Consider the following 23363-nt stretch of genomic DNA (forward strand, 5'->3'; position numbering starts at 1 on the left):
GGAGATCAAGCCACGCCACGGGCAGCTGATGGACACCCAGTTACCGTTAGCTCTGCCCCTGGCCCTTTCTCCATGCCCAGCCAGCACCAAGTCAGCCAGCCTGGCAGAGACCGTTCCAGCATCTCAGCTCAGGACTGCCTGCCGGCCCCTCTCCACACCTGCCTCTGCTCTCCGGCCCCCAGTTCTGGCCTGGCTCTCCTCCAGCTCCTGTCTCTTCCTGAGTCCCCCTGGCAACTTACTGACCTCCATAGCCCTCAGGCCCATGTGGGCAAGATGTCCTGATCACAGTTCGAACATGTGTGTGTGTGTGTTGGGGGTAGGTGGGTTCCCTACATCACCAAGCAGTCCTGCAACACCAGCTGAGTGTCCTACAATTCAAGTCAGTTCTGACATTATCTCCCTGGTGATAGCCTCAGACTCCATAGGTTAAGGGCTCAGTCTTACAATGTCACCTCACCTCCACCCCAGCATTTTAGACAATTGTCTTCAGACACGGGTTGTCACCCGTGCCTTTGACCAACCGGCTATGTCTCAGAGGTTCCAGCAGCCCTCTCCTTGGGTTTGACTAATTTGCCAAAGCAGTCTCACAGAACTTACCGTATCACCAGTTTATCATACAATGGTACAACTCAGGAACAGCCAGCTGGAAGCGTTGCTCTGGGGCAAGGTATCCGGGAAGGGCGCAGAGCCTCCATGCCCTCTGAGCGCACCACTCTCCCCGCATCCCCACCAACCTGAAAGCTCCTGGAGACCCATCCTTCCGGGTATTTATAGAGGCTTCATTACACGGGCACTAAGTCATTGGCCTTTAGTGATTGATTTCACCTGCAAATCCCCTCCCCTCCCTGGAGGTTGGGGGTGGGACTGAAAGTTCCAACCCTCTAATCACAGGATTGGCTCCACCGGCAAGCAACCCCATCCTTAACTGCATCTAAAGGGAGCCTCATTAACATAACAAAAGATACCTTTCTCACTCTCAACACTTAAGAAATTCCAAGGGTTTTAGGAGCTCTGTGCCAGCAACTGGGACCAGATCGAATGTATACTTATTATAAACCACAGTATCACAGGTGGCCTCCTTGATCCAGGGGCCACCTGCACCTCTGGGTGAGAGGCATCCCCTTCACCCATCCTCTGGGCTTCTGGGAATTTGGGGGCAGGAACTTGTCATTCGGGAAGTATGACAAATTACAGCGGACCAAACTCCCACTGCACTGAGCACTAAGAAAGTTGATTTTATTTCCTCATTCCAGGTAATGCTGTGGTTTGACACTACAAAGATCCTCAAACAAGAAAGAGCTCTGTGCTCCATCTAAGGGGAAGAAAGAGGGCAGCCCTGGGCTAGACTGTTATCAATGTCATCCTCACCACAGCCCGGCCAGACACGCAACAGACACACAGCAGAGCAGAACGATGGTGGAGGAAGAGGTCCAACAGGCTACTCTCCAAGGACCTGGACATTAGGGAAACAGAGTGACCCTCAGGGAGCCACCTCGTTTGTAAAGTGAATATCCCGTAGGTAACAATATTTTACGACCTATTCATAAACACATTTGATCACAACAGAGACAAGAAAAAACATCAGAAAAAGATGAATGATTCCCTAGGCCAGGGCTAGACTTAAGGGAAGCTATTAACATTTCTGGACAGAAGTGAGAGATCAAAAACTGAGATATCAGGCACACTAGACCACTGCCTAACAAGCCCGCCTAAGGGTCATCTGAGTCTAGGGGACTGCACTCTGTTTGACTTAGCATTTCTATGGCTCAGGGCTCAGACTCTGTAAAAGTGGATGGCAACTTACAGAGAAGAGATACGATGCAAATTGAGTTCTGTCCCTCAGAAAAGATAAGTTCAAAGGCCTTGCTTTTATTTCCCTGTAAGTCATTGAGCAGCTTTCATTTTAACTAGGAAATCTTATTCGGCATTCTTTTTTTTTCCCTCCATGGACTGAGATATATATATATATATATATATATATATATATATATATATGTGGTATAGTTTCTTTACCTTCCCTTTGAACAAGCTTTTTCATCCTGCTGTCATTCCTCATTAATGAGTTAAAAAACACTTTTCTTTTGCACGAGCCAATCATTTGTTTAAGAATTTTGTTTTTTACATTTTTGAAAAGTAAGTCTTAACAGAATCACAGACAAGGGAAGCTGATTGAAACAATCTATTTTGAGGACTGTCGGGGCTGGAGGTCATTACTCATATAAAACATACAACCTAAACTCCAACCCTTGTCCTATAATTCCACACTGATTGTCAGCTGCCCCTGGTTTTACAAGGAGAGAATATGCTTGTCAGACTGATGTAGTGACTAGTAACTAGACACACGTCCATTTCTCTCTGTAAAGAGATTCTCATTATGGTGTACACCTCCATATCTGGAGGCTCTAAGGCAGCTGCCTGAATCGTCTTTAAGGCTGGGATCCTGAGGAGATCTCATTTTCTGGGTTTCTGACACTGTAGGGCTGAGGTAAGACTGAATGGTGACTTCACCTGGGAAATGCTATTTGTGAAGTCTCCTCTCCTGATAACAGGTGATCCCTCCCCTTTTCTGCTAAGTGAGTAAACTGAAGTTCAGAGAAGTGACGTAGCCAATGACTGTCAGATTGTGACCAAACCTCTGTCTGCCTGACAATTCGCTGGATCTTGAGTACCAACTGCAAATATTTGGTGAAGAAAGATGCCTGTGCCGGAATAAGATATGTGTTTCCATTTCATATTTCCTCTTGAGGCCGAGCCTGTTCCTGAACTGGGGAGAATATTGCAAAAGAAGTGGGCTATAAACACCAAAAATGACACTCCTTCCAAGAAGTGAAACAACTTTATCATATCAAGAAGAACAAAGATTCACTCTCAAAACACTCAAATATATTGAAATTGCAAAGTGAACTTGGCTGAGAGAAAAGTTGATGGTAGCAAAAGCAGCTACAAGAAATACGAGACTCAAATGTTCACGGGTCATGCCATCAGCAGCCAGAAATAAGAGATGATGCTGGAAAATAATTTTAAAAAACCTTTCTGTAAAAAAATAAATAAAAACAGCTGCATACAATTAAGGAATATAATTTTATTGAAAAACACAAATGACACGGACTTCCCTGGCAGTCCAGTGGTTAAGTGGTTAAGTGCTTCCTCTACAGGGGCCGCAGATTCGATCCCTGGTCCGGGAACTAAGATCCGGCATGCCACGCAGTGCAGCCAAAAATAAAACATCAAAAGGAAATGATTTTCTAAGAAGTCCAAATGCTCTGAGTATGAAGAATTTTCTACTCTACTGAAAAAAATTTTTTTGCCTTAAAGTATGCAAAGAGAAGTGAGGCTAGAATTCATCTCAGAAATAGATTAAGTGGACACCAAAGAATATTTAAGCTTCAGAAGGAAAAGAGGGGTTATCAATGAACTGTAGCTAAGATCACAGGCTCCTTAACTGCAAAGAGAAAAAAAAAATCTGTGATAAGCTATAGTACAAACCAGAATTCATTTTAAAGATAAAACTTCAGAAGCTCCAGGGCCAAAGATGCAACCCCATTTCCCCTTTACTCAGCCACTATGTGTCAGTGACTCTGATTTCACCGACACAAAATAATCACCTCCCGTTAGCAAAACCTAAGGGAGTGATTCTCAATCCTTAGGGAGCAAAAGAATCCATTAAGGGGTTGTTAAAATGTAGATTCTTGGCCCCCGCTCCCAGAAAGTGCTGACCAGGTGAGTCTAGGTTGGGCTTAGGAACCCGCGTTGTAACAAGCAGTCACGTGATGATGGTAGAGCTCATCGGAGGTCCATATGCCAAACTATTCTCTAAGGCTATGGTGCCCAAACTTTTGGTGGAGACCCATTAATAAGTCTTGAAATCAGCTTAATGGGACAGCATTTGAAAACAAACAAAGATGTTAAAATAAACAAACAAATAAATAAATAAAAGAAAACAAACAAAACAGAAAATGTTAGCATACAGTCAATTTTTGGATGCATTTACATATATGAACGTGGGTGTACGTGTGTCCTGAATTGTGAGGCAAAATGTATTTTGGGCTGTGTCTTAGCCAAGCAAGTTTGAGAGGCAATGGCCTCTGGAGACACGAGTATCACTTCCCTGTGACTCCCTCACTGTCTACCTGCCATGCCCCCATCTAAGTACCGAACCGTCACTCCAGCGCCAACTTCCTCCTCCAACCACAAAGGCCCAAAAGGGAAGTGAGGCTGTGGTGCTTTGTTCTCAAGCGTCAGGAAGGATAACTAGCTTTTCAGGTTCGGGAATGCACGGGGTCGACCTGATGGAAGACCTGCCGGGACACGGCAGAGCCTCAGACGCAATAGATAGTGTGAAATAAACAAAAACCAGGTAGCCTGTCACCTGAGCTCTGCATTTTCAGAAGGTCTGAAGGAAGAAAAGGTATTGGTGAGGAGGACTGGGTGGAAAAGGAGGGGCAGATAATGGAGAGGAAGTTCCAACTCAAGAAGCTGGAAGATTAAGGCCACGCTCTCTTCTTTCTGTATCAGGAGATGGAGTGGTTTTTGCTTTTTGTTCGTGTTCCCCAGGAAGGGGGGTGGATACCGGCCCATTCATTCCTATCCTCTTGAGGCAGCTTCTAGTGCTAGTAAGAGTTTGTAGGTACTGGCTTGGATACGGACAGATCCACAACTTGTCCTCATGGCCAGCTTTCACCAAGTGGCACACAGCCACGAGAAAGACGGCAACTAAATAACACCAAGTGTGTTCAGAATGGTGTGCTATTAACCCTACCCAGCCTTTCCACTCTGGTCTTTGCAGCCCCTTGGGAATTCCTCCACTAGGTCTATGCAGAAAAGTCCACTCAAGGGGCTCAGGGAACTGAAAACCAGCCTTTATTCCACTTGCCAAGCTGTGCAGTCTTAACTTGGGGTTATTTTTAACTTAAGGAAGTGATGTTTTTCCATTTCCCTGGTCCCCTCTCCACACACCCCACAAAAGAGTACCTTTTCCTCACTTCTGTGAAGGTTTAGTACAGGCTAATAGCACCCCAAGGGGAAGATAACTCAATTGCATCAACAAGGCACTGTGCCTTTTCATGGTGTCAGGTAATCCTCCAGTGTTCAAGGGATGTCCATAATCAAGACACAAGCGCAATTACCAGTCTCTGCTCTGAGTAAAGTGACTCTTCTAATGACTATTTCTCCTCTCAAGCATTTCAAAATTGGAGAATGTGTTTAACAACAAACATGTGGACGGCCTATCAGGGAAATTGAATTCACTTAAAAAAGAAAAGATACCCGAGATGTGAGCATAAACCACCCCCAGAATTCCATATTGTCAGGCGGCAGGCTCCTCCGTTACATTTTCACTTAACAAGATCATTTTGGGTGTCTTACGATGCCCAGGACACCACCTACTTCTGAGCATCTTATTTTGTTTGGTATCAATCTGGAAGAAGAGTGAAGCCACATGGGAAATGCACTTACTGCTACCATTGAGGGGAAATGACTGAAGTGAAGGAAGAAAGAAGTAACCCATTTATTAGGTCAAGTGGGTCCAGCGGAGTCTGTGATCTGTGGCCTCTCAATTCACACCCCCCCGACACAAATTTTCCAACCAGTCCATCCTCTGCCACTCATTGTGCTGTGAAATGCATGACGCCTTTTTTTTTAAAAAAAAAAAAACAAGATCTATTTTCAGCACATTTTTTAAAACCTCAGCTATAACAACTTGCACAGCCAATTGACTGTCGTTATCTTTGCTAACTGCTTTCAGTACAGGAGGGATGGGGAGACAAGCCTTTTGTATTGCTGGGCTATCAGGAATCTCCCTTTGAGGAGACTGCTTCACTCCAGAAGGAAAAATGGCTCTATTTTATACTTGCTATTTCCCTATCCTGCAGCTGGAGGTAATAAATATCTGCTAAGAAGCACTGTTGTGGGAGGCTAAAAATAGAAAGAATATAGCACACAGTAGGCGCTCACTGGTATCCTTTTCCTTTGGTGCTGAAGGAAGGTGGGTTACCCAGCATGCTCCCCTCTGCCTGGGCAGTAGACTTTTAGAGAAGAGGGGAAGGCAGGGTTCCTAAATAACCGAGGGAATCAGGAAGGGCCAGCCCTTTTCTTGGTACAGCAGAATTAGCAGTGACTATGCAGCTTCTGCAATTTAATCACCAATGGAGTCCTTACAGCCTCCTAATGGTGTTTGTCGATTAGCAGATTAGGATATGTGACAGGTGGTGAAGGCTGGTGTTTACCAGACAGACATCAATTCACAGTAACTGGATAAACTAACTTGTGATACGGGGCTAGAGCTGGGTCCCCACCCTAAAGTGTCAGAAACGTCTTTGCTTTTCTGTAAAGTCTGTAATGCCTCTTAATGCACAAGGCTCTCGTTGGCAGATCTGCACTCCCTCAGTATACTGCTATCTGTGACATCCTTTTGTACATGTTTTTTTTTTTTTTTTTTTTTTTCCGGTACGTGGGCCTCTCACTGTTGTGGCCTCTCCCGTTGTGGAGCACAGGCTCCGGACGTGCAGGCTCAGCGGCCATGGCTCACGGGCCCAGCCGCTCTGTGGCATGTGGGATCTTCCCGGACCGGGGCACGAACCCGTGTCCCCTGCATCGGCAGGCGGACTCTCAACCACTGCGCCACCAGGGAAGCCCTTGTACATGTTTCTTTCTGTGCTTTGGAATGCCTTCCCACCCTCCACCTTCCTGCGGAGTCAACATCTGCATCTAGGAAGGCTTTATCTTCCTCTGTAGTGGGTTCAGGTTCCTCCCCAACCCTGCCCGCCAGCCCCCTACCTCGTGCCGTCCCTCAGGGCAGCCTAGTCTAGCGTCTATTGTACTTATCCCACCATCTTCCCACTGTTTCCTGGACTGTCTCGCCATTAGACCATGTGCTCCCTGGGGATTTATAATACATTCTTTAAGTAAATGAATGCACAATCTATGCATTGAATGAATGAACGAATGAATGAGTGATGAAAGAATGAACCCAGGATTGGAACACAGAATTCAGAACCCAACTTCCTATATAATCCCTTCTTTCACTATATCCGTTGTCAGCTGCAAAACGGCTACTTTTAATAGTTAGGGAGACTGAAGTCGTTAGAGGAAAAAGGGAGTAGTTGGCCTTTATCTCCTCTCAAGCTGACATTTATATGCTCTTCTGGGTAAGACCGATAACTTATCTCTAGTTAACATTATTAACTACAGAGAGGGTCTTGGCTCTCAAGAAAAGTAGGGTGAGATTGTTACCAACTATACATCCTTATGTATTAGCAACAAAACAACAAAAAGCATTAGAGTTCTACAAAAGAAAACCAGAGAAAGCTCCCTCCCACTGCTTTCCTTGGCCTGGGCTCCACAGACACTGTCACCTACACATGCCTTGTTCAAACTCTGCCAGCAACTCAGATTCAGCTGTTTGCAATCATAGGTTTCCTTCCATGAAGCAAAGTGAGGCAACTATCATAGCAGAGATGGAATATAACCAGGGCTTACCCTGTCCTGACCCAAGACATCTAAATGACATCTCAAAGAGAACTTCATGTCCCCTGAATAATATAACTGTCTACTGAGAAGTCTGTAACTGATGATTAAGCCTTCCAGCGTCACCCCTGAAACCCCTTTTCAGTGAAGCTGGGAGGGTACGACATTTAGAAAATCCTTCCCCCTTCCAATGAAGTTGGAATAACAGACCAACTCATTCAACCTCCACGTGACACTGGAACCTCAAACTTCTGTGAGAAGATTTTGGCCATAAATACATTTCTGATAAATTCACTGCCTGAAAGCCAGTGTTCCCCGTTTTATGAGATCACCTCTCAGAGCTCACGTTTTGAGAACAATCGGTCTCTGATGGTCTGCCTTTAAGCTCTAGCTTCTCTCCTTGGTTGAGCCCACAGTAGAATGTCATGATCATGCTTGCCTCGGGGTGGCCACGCTGAACAGAACGTGACCCTAAGGGAAGGAAAGAGAGTTTCCTGACCTTGTGCAGCTCCACAGGAGTTGGGGACATGATCTCCTTCATTTCCTGCTTCATTTTTCTCAGGGTGACAGACTTCCTGCCCACATCCGAGGGCAGAGTGTTGCTCCGAGTGGTCTGGCTGTAGTGTGGCCGCGAACTGCTCCGTTCCTGGAAGCTGGCCTGTCGCCCCAGCTGACTGCGAGGTGTAGGGGCCTCGTGATTCAAACTCATCGTGCTCCCCGACATGATTGTTGCCTGCGGCATTGACAATTTTCAGAAACAGTTAAGCCACGGACTAAGAAAAGCGTTTGGTTGCTCAACATGAAGCACATTTCTCCTTCTGCCCAGTCAAAATACGGTCTCTTCAGGGCATAACCAAAGGCTGGAGAATGGACGTACTAATTGCACCATGAAAGTCTGGGAATATGCTTCACACGTGACATTTATAATGCACAACTCAAATCCAATTTAAGTACTTAAGCCATTGAGTTTATTTAATCAAATACCACCCCTGGCAGTTTGGAGGCAAACTGAAAAGCTCTAACATCTGCTTACTGCAAACCACATTTTAAGCATTAACTTTCCACTGAGTGGGATCTAAAGATGGGATTCATGAGGCAACCTTCAGTATATCTTACAGAAATGAACTAAGAACTCCTCAGTGGGGACCAGGCTGACCCCATTTGCAATGGTGCCTCTAGCCCCACCTGGAGGTAACAATGGGCTGAAATGAGGCTACTGATACAAAGGCGAGGGCTTCTACCGAACGCTGGCTGCCTAGCTCTGGCATATTGCCTTTCCTTTGGCCACGTGGCCGGCCGGAGAAGTTTGTAGATCAGCTAGGTCTCCACATCATTTGGCGTAGGTCAGTGTTTCTTAGAAATGACCTTTGTGTAAGGTCCTCAGAGAGGTTAAGGAATAATCATTTATCACGCTACCGTATTCAACCCTTTGCTCAAAAGTGATGAGACCTTGGTTGGATTTTACCAGTGAATTGAGAAGTTTGTTCACTTTCAAATATGTTCCCTGCATAATACACAAGGAATGCTAAGATTAGATCTCAAAAATGACTGAGTCTCAGAAGTGGAACAAAAAGAGCATTTGAAACCAATATCATGCTGGGAATGTTCATTTCTCATGGTTAGAGGATGCTAAAATTCTGAAAATATGCCTGTAGCCAGCTGTGTTCCTCCGTATGATGGTTATATAATGGTGTACCAGCATCAGTGAATCTGCATGAAATCATGGATACAGAAAACAAACTCCACGTGCCACGCTACAACATGATCTAGTGGTGTTAATACCGATGCTAAAAGTAACAGAAGTGTAATTTGTTGAGTCCTTTGAATGTATTCACGCATTTAAGCCTCACAACAACTTTATGAGGTAAGTGCTGTTATTCCTCCTAATTTACATGTGAGGAAACTGAGGCACAAAAAGGCTGACCTACCCAAGGTCCCATAGGTAGTAAATGAGCCAAGTGCACTATCTAAAATTACTGATCAGGAGGGAATACTGCAAAGTGAGTAGAGTTTTCACTTGTTATCTTGCTAAGATTTATAATTCCAAGCTTCACCTGGTGTTCAGCTATACACATGCCACTCACAAGATCTTTGAATGACAGCCAAGTATTAGCACATAGGTAGGTATATCTACAACTCTGTTGACAAAGAAACAAAACAAGTGAACTTATCAATATTCTGGCTAGATCAGTTATCTTACTGATAATTTTATTTATTTATTTTTTTGGTATGCGGGCCTCTCACTGTTGTGGCCTCTCCCGTTGCGGAGCACAGGCTCCGGAAGCGCAGGCTCAGCACTCCGCGGCATGTGGGATCTTCCCGGACCGGGGCACGAACCTGCGTCCCCTGCATCGGCAGGCGGACTCTCAACCACTGCGCCACCAGGGAAGCCCCTTACTGATAATTTTTAAAAAAACAATTGTAAAAAAAACCTCATGGGTCATTGAGCATTTACAAATGCTAAGTACCACATTGTGTGTGTATGTAGCATACCATTAAATACTTATAATAACTCTGTATGGTAAGGTATTATAATTATTATGCCTCCTCATTTCACTTCAGGAAGGGGATGCCTGGATAAGTGAAGCAACTTGCCCAAGAGTCTGGGATTACTACTTTAGCCATGTCTCCAAAACTCTTATTCTTGACGATGAGGCTATATTGGTTCTCAGTCAAGTATGAGGTTGAAACATATAAAACTGACTTTTTTTAGTAAATGAAAAAAAACCCTTAACATTTATCCAGTATGGATTATCCATATAATGGTTTATTTCAGATAAATCCCCTTTAAATTGAAACCTTTCTATTACTAGCTTTGTTGGTAACATGGGACATCCTTTTATTTTATGGCATTTAACTCACACATATCATTTCCTTGGTTAATCTACTGTTACTGATAGCATCTGATGATTGTTTTCTTGCTGTGGTGACCATCCACCTATTGTTTTTACCTATTTAGACTAGCTATTTGCTTTGTGAACATTTATTTTTAATACTCATTTTTCATTAGACCAACAGGAAACACACTGGAAGTCAAATAATCACTACAGCCGGGAGACAACACTTCTGCTTTGATGAGCCTTAGCCACAACAGAAGTTACAATCTGATCGAGAAAGGGTTCTAATGGAAGCAATGACAGACTATCAAAAGGTCTTCAGGTCGAGTTTTCAAAGGATAGATTGTTTTGTTTAAAGTGAATGTAAATTGACTTAGTGATATTGCTGAAGGAATATTAAAATTAAAACACAAATACAAAAACTAAAATAAAAAGTAATTATATAAAGTTTTCTAGGATTTGTTTCTGCTTCAAGAGTATGTATTGCCTGTTTTCATTTTGCACAATTCATAATTTATATTATACTTTTTCAAAATTATTAGTGAGATAACTGGTATACATACAACTTAGGAGGAATATATTTAAGAGTTCTCTAGCTGACATTCAGTTAAACCTTCTTCCTATGTTATACTAAGCAAAAGATAGTTAAGGCAGTATTCAATACTCAAAAAAGTGGCAAAAATAATTTCTATCAAACATTTATTGTGTCATGTTCTATGTTAAGTGCCGTATAAACATTAGTCATTATAATCCCCATATTTGAAAGCAGAAATACCTGATAAGGAAATTAAGTAACTTGTCCAAAGTCTTAATTTGAATTTTTCTCTTTTGTTAAAACTATATATTTTTCAGCGCTAAAGCTGAACCTAAATTATTGCTAGCAATGGGGAAAATGACTAGTATAATTTTCATTTTCATTTCAATTGTAATCATTTTTCATCTTAGCTAATCTTCTGCATTTGTTACAGTGATAGTATGCTTTAACTTTTAATGCTGGATATACATTTCTTATGCAGGAACCTAGCTCCAGTAATATCTTTTGCATAGTAGCTTTTGCAATCAAGGGAGCAGAGTTCATCCAAACTGATAAATGAATTCCCTTTGTGCTAAAAGTGTGAATGAGATTCTAATTTATGGATTTGTCAATCATTCATCCTAGTTGAAAACTTTAATTTCTATTTGGCTTACTAATTCAACCCATTTTTTCTCCTGGATGTATAATTTCGAGGGCCACACCTGCCAGAAACGATGTTACAGAAAACCTATTGGCTCCTGCGAGATGACTTCTATGCTGACGTATGTTGTTTCCATTGGATAACTCAATGTCTGAGTGAAAACGCAACTTCATTGTACTACTTTTTACATCATCTTCATTTTACCTAATGTAGAAGCTATTAGAAGAATAGCTGCTTCTTCGAAAGAGAAGTATTTCAAAATGCAAAGTGAAAAAGGCATATGAGCCAAAACGCGCTTTGAAAAGCAGGAATATGTTCAAAAATTGTGAACTGAGATCTTTACTCAGTTTGGGAGAATGCTGACCCTTCTTCATATGGGAACTGGTAGAAGTTTAAATAAGCCACCTGATACTTAAGCACTCTACTTTTTTTGAAAGTTTCACAGAAGGCAACCAATTGCTAACATCTTAATGTATTTAAATTTTATAGGATTATCCATCTCCAGGTCCTTTAACTTGTGCTCTGAAGCTGCAATTCATGCCAGGTAATAATCATGATGTTTACAAATTCAAACTAGTATTTTTCTTTATAATTCTCTTTGCAGATTCACAGACATTAGAATCACAGAAAATATCCACACATGCATTTGAGAAGCAAAATAATATAAAGATGAGTCATCATTTTAGAATTGCAAGAGTTCCACCCCATTAGGCCATTCACATTCCTTATGGTGACTTGGGGACCTCATATGACATCAAAATAAAAATGCAACTTCTGCCACTTTATTTTTTACAGCTCCGAAAATTTAAAAGAACATAAAAGGAAACAGTCCAGGACTTCCCAGACCAAAGTGTGAATACCGTCAGCAAATTTATGGCTTTGATTAAAGAACTCCCCAGGAGTTCAGCTATTATACTCCGTCTCTCTGCAACTCCTTGAATTCACACTAAATTAACAAAGAATCAGGATTTGCAATTAACAGCAATGTAGGCTGTAATATGTTGGCTGGCTGCTTCTCAAACAGACTGGCTTTTTTCACCAGAGGCACTGTCATCTACGTTAAGGGCAAAATGAAGTAAAGTAAAATTTCCTCTTATGTTCCTCTTCACGATCAAATTAATGTCTCTACCAGGTACAAATGAAAACATGCCAAAGAAACCTTTCTAAAGCAAATAAGAGAACGAGAGATGCCACTGCTGGGAGACTTAGCTCGCTCCAAACGATCCAGTGGCAAACAGGTACAGTCAGGGTTAGCAGGGAGCAAATGGCAGAAGCCACAGGTCAGTAAGCTCGGCGGGGTGGGGGGGAGGGGTGGAAATGGGGAAAGAAATACTTTTAACTGCATTGGATAAAATCAAATCACTGTCCAGACGGCAAGGGGGCAGGGAAGGCAGCTTCACAAGCAAAAATATAAACATAAAGGGTAGCTACCAAGAGATTCATGTTTCTCAAAGACACACGCCTGTCAGCTTTCTCCTGTGGAAAGGGTTAAAGCTTTTAAATGAACTGGTGTGATCAATGCCAACTCAAAAGGACCAAGAAAACAATGAATGTAGAAACAATAAAAGTAGCAGGACCGACGCTACCTCGAGTTCTCTGAGAATTCCTGATTGTCCACAGGTTTCCAAATCCTCTAGCGCTTGGGACCAGAAGTTCTCCTCTTGTTCAGCCTCTGCACTGTCTGGAGCCCCTGTAAAACTGTTGTGAAATACAGTCTGGGTTAAGAACTTGCTGGACATTTTTTTTTTTTTGGTCTCCAGAATCTCTCTCTCCTTCATCTCACACACAAAATAGAGATTCGTTTTGGGTCTGGCTTTCTTCCCACTGTGGCTTCCAAGTCAAGCCAGCTCCAGTAGAAGGATGCTTTAGGAAACTCAAAGTATCTCAAAGACCAGAAGGACCATCGTCTTACTAATTGAATTTCAGAGTGTTCATGGCTGCGTCAACATGGCACCCGTGGGAATATGTCAGCTGCTCTGTCCACAGGGAAAGGGAAATCAAACTTTTCTCTCAGAGAGAAAAATATGTTTTCCCCACTCATTACAAACATCAGTATAGAGCCTTTAAGTGCTATCGCTTTTTATGAATTTCCTTAAAATATTTTGGTAAGGGAGCAAACTGCTAAAATAGACCTCTCAGTTGAAAATAGGGAACCCTCAGTTAAAGAAAGTTTTTTTTTCTAATGTAAGTTAATGTGAAACTACCTTCTAAACAAAAGGAGAGGGAACTAGTCATAGAGTGAGGACACGGTTTACAGAAGTAGAATTTCCTCATGTGCTACTGCTGTTTTCATTCAGGGAAACTTAGCTCTTGCCCTGTTGTGTGGTGGAGCCCTGCCTCCCACTGGGCAGGCCCAAGTCTTCGAATCTGGACATGGGGCCAGCATGGATGGCGACAGTGGCTTCACACAATGCTTCCAATGCTAGCAGTAGGTGCCACTGGAAGTAGAGAAGTTCACATCTGGCCCAAATGACCCGGAAGCAGTTGGGACAGGGCAGCAGTTGGTGAAAACCTTACCCACTGACTGTGGACTGGTCCCAGTCTTCGTTACTCAGCCCCACATCTGGGTAAGTCTGGCTTCGAGGCTTAGTGACTGGGGACAAACTGCCTCTCTGTTTGGGACTCCTCCAGTCATAGGTGTTGAAGTTGTAGCCTGAGGCCTGAAAGCCAGTGCCTGAAACAAAAACAAGGCATCATATTCTATTTTAGTAACTTGTCTTTTTCTGTAGCTTCCGTTAGTTTGTTCAAGGGGGCTGACTTTAACAGAATTTGGGATCAGGGAGGCCATCAAGACAATACTTAAATCTTACATTAAAGACACATTCACACCTATTATCCCAAATGAATCTAACAACAACCCTGAGGTAAGACCCTTAGACCCGAGCAGGAGGATCCACAGGGCTGGACCTGTGCTTTCTGTGGCTCCTGCCCTCCTCTGTCCGGGTGAGAAATCTGCTGGGGGCTGGGGCGGTGGTGGTGGAGTATGCCCAGACCTGTATCTAACGCTTTCTAGCGCAAGATCCAGAAGGTGAGAACCCTGACTTTCCTGCCCAGACACCCTGCGTCCACTTCCAGGTGGAAGTCTGTCCTTCTGAGAGTGGAATTTGCCACCAGATGTGGATTCCCGGCCCAAGGAGTGGCCAAGGGGTGCTGGTTGCAGGGGTGTGGACTAACCGTGGCTAAACCGGCTGGCGCCCACCAATGTTAGGGATGAGCCCGAGGATTATTTCATCCACCAAGAAATGACATTGTTAGCGAGTAGGGGGGTCAAATAACTACAACACCAGCAATAACGGCAAACACAAGGTGGGCATTTACTATGCAACCAGAACTTCATTAAGTGCTTTATTTATTTATTTTTGGGGTACGTGGGCCTCTCACTGCTGTGGCCTCTCCCGTTGTGGAGCACAGGCTCCGGATGCGCAGGCTCAGTGGCCATGGCTCACGGGCCCAGCTGCTCCGCGGCACGTGAAATCTTCCCGGACCGGGGCACGAACCCGTGTCCCCTGCATCGGCAGGCGGACTCTCAACCACTGTGCCATCAGGGAAGCCCAAGTGCTTTATTTGTAACACCTTATTTATTCTTCATAATTATCTTTGAAGGTAGATACTGTTCTTATTTGCATTCAAGGACCTAGGGGTACTTGCACACTTTCCTGGGGGTTCCAGTCCTAACTTTAGGAGAATAAGTTTTCAGATCCTCAAATTCCACAGGCAGGTCTTCCCCAAACCGGCCTCGCTGAGAAAGTTCCGGGAGGATCTGAGATCTGTCAAGTCTCCCTTCTTACTTCCCCATTCACAATTGTTTTCCTGCCCCTTTACAAATGAAAGACATACTTCTCATCCATATCAAACCTTTGAATGAGCTTGGCCCCGGGATATAAAAACTCCTAGGCATCAAATCAAGGGATAATTCGGGAAAGCCTCATTCCTGAGGGCAGGTCTTGGAGTGGAGCCTTATTTCAAGCAGGCACAGATTTAGCGCAAGGCTTTCACCCGCTCTCATCCATCCATCTCCCTGCATCTCAGCATCAGAATTCAGAAGGACAGCTGTCAGGGTGAGGAGGCGGGCACATTAGGATGTTTATTTGAGCTGCAAAACAAAGACTGACTTCCTTTCCGACAGGGAATTACGTCTGATTGGCTTGATGGGTGACAGTGAGGAATGGCTTTGACGATGAGGTTGTATGATGGACAATTTTCCACACATTTGAGCTGAATCTGTGGCTCCGTATTTTGACAAACATATATTGAAGCATATTTACCGCAAACTGGAAATGACAGTTTTTGCAAGTATTATAATTTGAGGAGAAAAATGTTAGGATGACAACTTTAAGTGTGGTGCGGGGTCTCAGTTTTTCAAAATTCTTCATGAGGTGCCTTCAGCTGGGAGAGCAGGGGCTGACTGGTAGGTCTGACTTTATGGTTCGTGCCGTAACCACCACACACGGCTTCATCTACTGCTTCAGGCTGTGACCCGTTACGTGTGTGTTTACGTGTGTGCACAGGGTTGCAATATTACATGCATTTCTTACTATGCTTAAAACACATAATCTAGCAAACAGGCCTAGGGCTCCAATTTCACATACAATTCAATGACTCAACCACATAAGATGACTGTCTTCATGCCAACCCTTTGTTTGTCTTCCCCATTCACTTTCCCTCTACTCGTTTGGTCCTATAACGCCATCCTCACTATCAGTTAGAGCCCAGAGAAAGCAGGATGGCCAAGGGTAACATTCTCTGATCAAAAGGATTTAATCTCCAGAATGCAGGGGAAAGCACACAGCAGCATGATGGAAATACTGTACGAATCTCCTGTTTTAGGAAACCAAGGATAAGAAGTCCTTGGCACAGAGGAACTATTTACAGTTCAAAATCTCATTTTCTTTCTTGGGTAACTGCAGAGTGTGGCTAGACATTTGGGGAGAAGTCTTGTGTGATAAATGTGCAGTTTTCTGTCAGAAGTGTTGAATTAAGGGAACACGAGTCTCCTCTTGACGGGGTGGGGGGGTGGGGGGCGGGGGGGCGGTGACTGGGCAACACTGCATTTCTCCTGGCTCCGTCTGACAGGCTATGCATCTTCTCCTTCTGAATCAAATAAACTAACCCTCAAATATTCACATGAAGTCTCTTAAAAAGAGTTAGGGGAAGCCCGTGCCTCACTTCCCTTACCCAGCTTTAAACTTGCTAAAAGCCAAATGCTAAATGGTTGTGTCCTCCGGGGGAGCATCCTTTTCTGACAGGCATTAACCCATAGGACCGTTCAGTTCCCAGGGGAAATTCCAACATGTTTTAAACTGAGCAGATTAACTTTCTGATTTTCCTTCCAACTGTTGTAAGTAGTTCCTGGTGACTTGGGCAAGAGTGTAAGGATGGCCTTGAGCAGATATGAAGCATCAGTACTAGGAAAATGTCCCTTCCCTGCCGTAAGGCGTGTCTATCTATACCAAGGATGCCTTGTCTTAATAAGCATTATTAAATGATTATTGCATTACAACAAAGCAGGGCACGAAAAGGGGATAAAATTCAAATATTTTTGCGTTAGGCATGAACTTAGAAGACCTGGGTCTGGTCCATGCTATGCTAGCACAGGGACTGAAGTAAGAGACCTAGGTTCAAATCCCAGGTTTGCCACTTCCTTGCTCTGCAGTCTTGGCCAATTCACCTCCGTGTAAAATAGGGATGATGACACGTGCTTCACCAGGTTGATGTGAGAATTAAGGAGAATAATACACACAAACACTCATGAACATGCCTGGAACACAATGAGGTTTTAATGAAAGCCTCATTTAATGTTCATTACTTTTATTATTTACTAAGTCACTCAACTTGTCAAGATCTCAGTCTCCTTATTATAAAACAGGGAAAGTAGGAAATCAGCATTGCTAATTCAGGAGATGTTCCAGCACCTCTAAGACTTGTCAGGTACTGCTGGAGGAGCTGAAATGTAAAGATAATAAAACTAGGTTCCTGTCCTCCCAAACTGCACAGTTTAGTATAGGTTTTGGAGAAAGAGAAGGAGAAACAGGCATAGATAGAAAATGAGAATTCTAATAGCATGTGAGAAGTGTTATCCTTTCAGTCTGTACACACTGAGAGAAAAGAATAGAGATCTGTCTGGGGGTCAGAATACAGGTCATGAAAGGTGTCAACGGAAAAGCAACATACAAGCTGGGACTTAGAGGATAAGCTGGCATTTACTAGTGGAAGTACCGCGGAAGCAGTGCAGGCCTAGCAAGAGGGGCTGGAAAGGTGCACTCATGATAAGCGCCGCTCCCTGGCCTCATGTTCCGTCAGTGGGTTCCTGCTTCACTCTCAGGGAGGGAGCAGTAGTCCAGGGATTTTCTGGTCCCTCTTACCATCTGTACTTAATCCTCCCCAGAGGAAGAGCAGCGATTTACCCAATGGCCCAGTTCTGGAAAAGAGCACTGGGAATGTACCCTTGGGCCCTTCTTGGCTCTCTCCAGACCCATTCTCTCCCACTGCTGCTGCACCATTAGGCAAGCAAACCTGGGTCCCACTCCTGGGGCTCACTGAACTCAAAGGAGGCAGGAGGCCAAGACTGCACAGTTAGCTGACTGTGGCAGACTACTAATTGCCTATCATAACATCCATTCTTATCTTCAACTTTTTACTAGAATACCAGTTTTGAGGGTGGACATATTACTGCTCAGGATAAGACTATATTTCCTAGCCTCCCTTGAAGTTGTGTTAATTTAATTATGTAGAAAGTTCTGGCCAATGACATGTAAACAAAACTTCCGGAAAGGCTCCTTACAACTCTCTTTCCTGCTGCCCGGAATATAGATGAAATGGCTGGAGCCCCAATAACTATCTTGGACGATGTGATAAACCCAAGGATGGAAGGCAAGTGCTAAGCATAATAGAGAAGAAACACTTAAGAGCATGGGTCCTTGATGACACTGTTGAATTACATACTAGTTATGAGATGCCCGCTCCTTTTTGAGTTAAGTCACTGCAATATTAGGGTTTTTAGTTCTATTCAGCTAAGTCAAATCCAACTGATATGCTGGGGTTAGAGTTTGCTTTGTAGATCTGACTTTCCCCTTACTTAAGTCCCAACATCAGACCTGGGTTGGGGTAGGGAAATAACAATCCTGATCTGGGTGTACATTCAATCCAGATATTCTGACAACCCCCCGACTCTGTCAAAAAAAAAATTAAGATGTTGATATTTTAATCCATTGCTGACTCCAATTTCTATTTCCCAACAGATTTAGAATTGATAAAGGCAGGGACTGATTAACATCAAAACACCTAGCGCTATCAAGGTACCAAAGACCAAAGCTTGCTTAGAGAAGAGTGAGAAGCTCAGGATGAGGAGTAAAAGGTACTGTGGGGAAGTGTCGGGAGATGAGATCGATAAAGCAGTTGGGGACTGGGGCTTCCCTGGTGGCGCAGTGGTTGAGAGTGCACCTGCCGATGCAGGGGACACGGGTTCGTGCCCCGGTCCGGGAAGATCCCACATGCTGAGGAGCAGCTGGGCGTGTGAGCCATGGCCGCTGAGCCTGTGCGTCCGGAGCCTGTGCTCCGCAACGGGAGAGGCCACAACAGTGAGAGGCCCGCGTACCGCAAAAAAAAAAAAAAAAGAAGTTGGGGACTGGATTACAAAGAACTCTGTGTTTTAAACTAAGGACCTTTGGCTTCATCCAACAGCAAGAGAGAACCATCAAAAGAGTTTTTTTTGTTTTTTTTTTAAGGGAGTGGCATTGTTTGATTTAGGTTTTCTAAAGGTCATTGATGGTAACGTGGAATGGTAAGATGCTCAAAGTAAGATGAATGAGGAAGTAAATATTTCAGACCTGATGACAGATTTGTAACAAAGGCAATGGCAATGAATGGAGAGACATGAGATGTGAAGCTAGTAGAAAGTAGGAGGATACCTGGGTCCTGATATCACAGTGGGGCTACCTGCCACCTCAGGCTCCTCCCTACAGCGGGAGAAAAATAAGCCTCTATCTTGTTTAAACACCATCCTCTGTATTTTCTTTTATACATAGGTGAATCCAATCCCTAACTGATGCAGGTGGATGATGACAGCGCAATTTAAAATAGGGAATATCTGAGGGAAATTAGGTTTGGGTAAAGGCAAGTTGGTTGCCACAGTTGAGAAGATGTTGCCAGGCCCTGAGGAATATCCCTTTACACTAGGAGTCAAAGTTAAAAGCCATGGAAAGAATAAAATAAATGAGGCAGCCCAGGTGCCAGAAATATAATTAGACTTTGTTTTTACTGAGTGATGATGTAAATAAGCACATAAAATTAACAGGTATGATACTGTAAACTAGATTTAAAATTCTAAATTGATTAAAACGTTGAAAGATAGAAGTAATTAAAAAATGTATTTCCTAAGTAGTTACTCTTCTTGTTTAGAACTGGAAACCTTTTCGTGTTTCTTTTTTTCTCCCTCCTTTCCCTTTCTCCCTTTCTCCCTCCCTCTCTCCCTTCTTTCTTTCTTTCACATCTCAGTTTCAGTATCTGGTCTTATATTTTGTATAATAATGTGAGGGATGTTACGGATTGACTTGTGTCACCCCCCAACTCATAAGTTGATGCCCTAACCCCCAATGTGACTCTATTTGGAAATAGGGCTTTTAAAGAGGTAATTAAAGTTAAATGAGGTTAAATGAGGGTGGGGCTACGGTCCCATCAGATGGGTGTCCTTATAAGAGGAAATGTGGATACACACAAAACACCAGGGATGCGGGTACACAGAAGAAAGGCCATGTGAGGACATAGTGAGAAGGTGGCCATCTGCAGACCAAGGAGAGAGGGGCTTCAGAAGAAACGAAATCTGCCAACACCTGATCAAGGACTTCTAGCCTCCCAAACAGTGAGAAAACGAATTTCTGTTGTTGAAGCCACTAGTCTGTGGTATTTTGTTACAGCAGCCCAAGAAAACTAACACAAGATATAAAATTCAGCCTAGATTCCTTTCACTGAGAGTAATGTTTAACTTTTATTCAGTTGCATGATGAAAAAATAGGTCTTCACAAATGTAGTTACTTCTGAAAGTTGATGGACACTTGGTATAATAATTTTTACTTTTAGGGTAACTACACCTCAGATATTTGTAAAAGTCGGATGCTCAATATTGTTTTTAGTACCACAATATGGTGCAGATAAATATCTTCCATGTGTAGCTCTTAACTCACATTCACTATTAATTTAGAAAAGTGATGCTGGTTCTTATTCATAAAGTTTAAAATCAGAGAATGGTTTTGAAAATCAATCTTCAACTCTACAATTTTGGGATTATAGCTCCTGTCGTTACTTTTATTTTTGAAAGCCAATTTTAGCACAGGAGAGCGAGCCAGATAATTTCCTGCCAAATTTATTTCCTAAAGCCCCAATTTTGCTAAAAATGAGAAAATCAAATCATACATTTGTGTAACTATTTGTAATTGTTGTTGCCAAGAAATAGTCAATGCATTTAGAGGAGACTGTGGTTTCAAAATGGCAGAGCAAAGATAGATCTACTTTCTCTTAGAAATCACCTCAAAACAAAGAACAGAATGTAGAGTCCAGCTTCAGCAAAACTAGAATATTGAACCATAATACACGGGAAAGTTACCAAATCCCGTGAAAGACAAACGGGGTGTGGTGCTAAGACGCCAAGAGGAGACACCTCTGACCAGAGATGATGGAGAAGGCCCAGTCCTCCAAAGCAGGGGCCACGGCATAGGCAAAACAATAACGTTTTGTTTGGAACACTAGAATGGATTGCATTGACTGGTGGCAGGAAGCGCCCTAGAGCCAGTTTGGCACCAGGGAAAAAAGCCAGAGAGGTGGGCTGAGAGATACCTCCAGACATGCCACAGACTGCATGAAGCAGTCTCCCAGTGAGCCAGGCTGGCAGAGAGGAATTCTACATTGGTGGCAGCCTGCAGTTGCTGCCCTCTGCTGGCCGAGGAAGAATGCACTCATCACAGGTGCCGTGAACTGGGGGTAAATTCTGCGCCCTTCCAATTTAGGAAAAAGTCATCTCATTTAAACGTAAGCAGTAATTTAAAAGTAACTGGCATAAGACATATACCAAGTTAATATTTAAACAAAGGAGAGAAGGCATAGAAAAACAAAGCCATAACAGATGAAGGATACTCATGAGAAAAAGACTGCCATGGAGCGAATGATGAATATGACCAAATACATCACAACAAAATTAAAAACATACACATCTCTATAAAACAAGAGATCAGAGATATGAGAGCTCAAGGAAAACTGGGCAAGGCAAAATCAAAGAAGGAGACAAAACATGAGCTTGTAGAGATCAGAAAAGAAATGGAAGAGAAAAATAACCCTCCCCCAATGGAGAAAGTCCTGCTGAGTCTCCTGCTCTGTGCTACTCTTTGTACGTACTATGTTGTGTTACCTAACTACGTTCAAGGAAAGCTGGACTCTGTACATGTTGGTGTCTTTTTGATCAATCACCATCACCTTTTATGAAAACTATAAGGAAGAATGGAAATAAATGAATTATGCATTCAAGTCATAAACAGAACAAAACCTAAGAAGAACAAAGTTAATCAAATTAAAAGCAAAAATTTATTTTAAAAAATCAGAATGGAATTAAATAAATGCAAAAGTCGGTTCTTTATAAAAAAAAAGGGCAAATACATTAAATATAGAACCATACTTGGGATATAATTATAGAAACCAAGAAAATTACAATAATCAAATAAGCGATTATATAATTATATGCAAATATATTTGAAAACCTGGGTGAAATGGAGTTGTTTTCTTCTTTCTGAGAGAATACCAATGATCATAATGACCTCAAAAAGGATCCGAAGGCAATAAAATCTGTATTGAAGAGATGGCTTTACTCCTATGTCACTGGATCATTATTCACGATAGCCAAGACATGGAAACAACCTAAGTGTCTGCCAATGGATGAATGTATAAAGTGTGGGATATATGTATATATACAAGGGAAATGCTTTAGCCATAAAAATGAAGGAAATCCTGTCATTTGCAACAACATGGATGAACCTGGAGGACATAATGCTAAAATAAGCCAGAGGGAAAAAGACAAATACTGTGTGAGCTCACTTATCTGTGGAACCTAAAAATAAAGTCAGACTCATAGAAACAGAGAGTAGTATTTGGTTGCCAGGGGCGGGGGAGCAGGAGGTGAGAGATGTGGGTCTAAGGGTGCAAACTTTCATTTATAAGATGAATAAGTTCTGGGGATGTAATGCACAGCCTGGTGATGATAGTTTCCAGTACTGTATTGTATACATGATGCTAAGAAAGGAGACATTAAGCCTTCTCACCAAACACACACACACATAAATGGTAACTATGCGAGGTGAGAGATGTGGTAATCAACTTGGTGGTAATCATTTCACAATATATATGTATACCAAATCTTATTACATTGTATACTTTAACTACACATAATTTTGTCAGTTACACCTCAATAAAGTAGAAAAAATAAACGCAAAAGAGAACTATGTAAAGAATACACATGACAGGATCAGACCGCCTGACTTAAGAGTCAAGAGTTACAGACGTCACAAGAGCCTCACCGTCCACGAGTATGACAATCCAGGTACCATCAATTTGTCAGTCTCCTCTTGTACTGATTGACCTTTGCAAACTCTAAGGAAAGCAATCACAGGGTTTTCTGAGAGTCTGAAGGAGGAATAAATAAGACAAGGGGGCCCAAAGCATAAGCTCTTGATAAGGCAGAGAGGCATGAATAGTGTAAGAGTCAAGAGAATGGGGAGTGGAAGAAGCTGGCCCAGAAGCAGACTAGAAAAGGTGTGCATCAAGAGAACTGAGCGTCATCCCACTGTGAGACTTCTTGAAACACAGTCCTTCTTTCTCCACCAGCTTTGATTACTCCATCCTTTTTCCC

The 23363-nt window shown here is 42.9% G+C and overlaps 1 protein-coding gene across 11 annotated transcripts in view; it reads right to left on the reverse strand.

Moving 5' to 3' along the window:
- GRIP1 (glutamate receptor interacting protein 1) overlaps positions 1-23363 on the reverse strand; it is a gene marked incomplete at both ends in the record, with an annotated part of 692303 nt that overhangs the window by 26141 nt on the left and 642799 nt on the right. For 7 of the 11 annotated variants that reach the window (XM_082849388.1, XM_082849396.1, XM_082849390.1 and 4 more), the window contains 3 exons: positions 7964-8197; positions 13063-13174; positions 13994-14150. In XM_082849388.1, coding sequence (XP_082705514.1) covers positions 7964-8197; positions 13063-13174; positions 13994-14150 — 503 coding nt within the window. Of the gene's footprint in view, positions 1-7963; positions 8198-12907; positions 12953-13062; positions 13175-13993; positions 14151-23363 lie in introns of all 11 variants that reach the window. The other 4 variants (XM_082849394.1, XM_082849392.1, XM_082849387.1 and 1 more) reach the window with 1 other exon arrangement.

Source organism: Leucopleurus acutus (genome assembly GCF_964270905.1).
Source record: "Leucopleurus acutus genome assembly, chromosome: 11".
Lineage (NCBI taxonomy): Eukaryota > Metazoa > Chordata > Mammalia > Artiodactyla > Delphinidae > Leucopleurus > Leucopleurus acutus.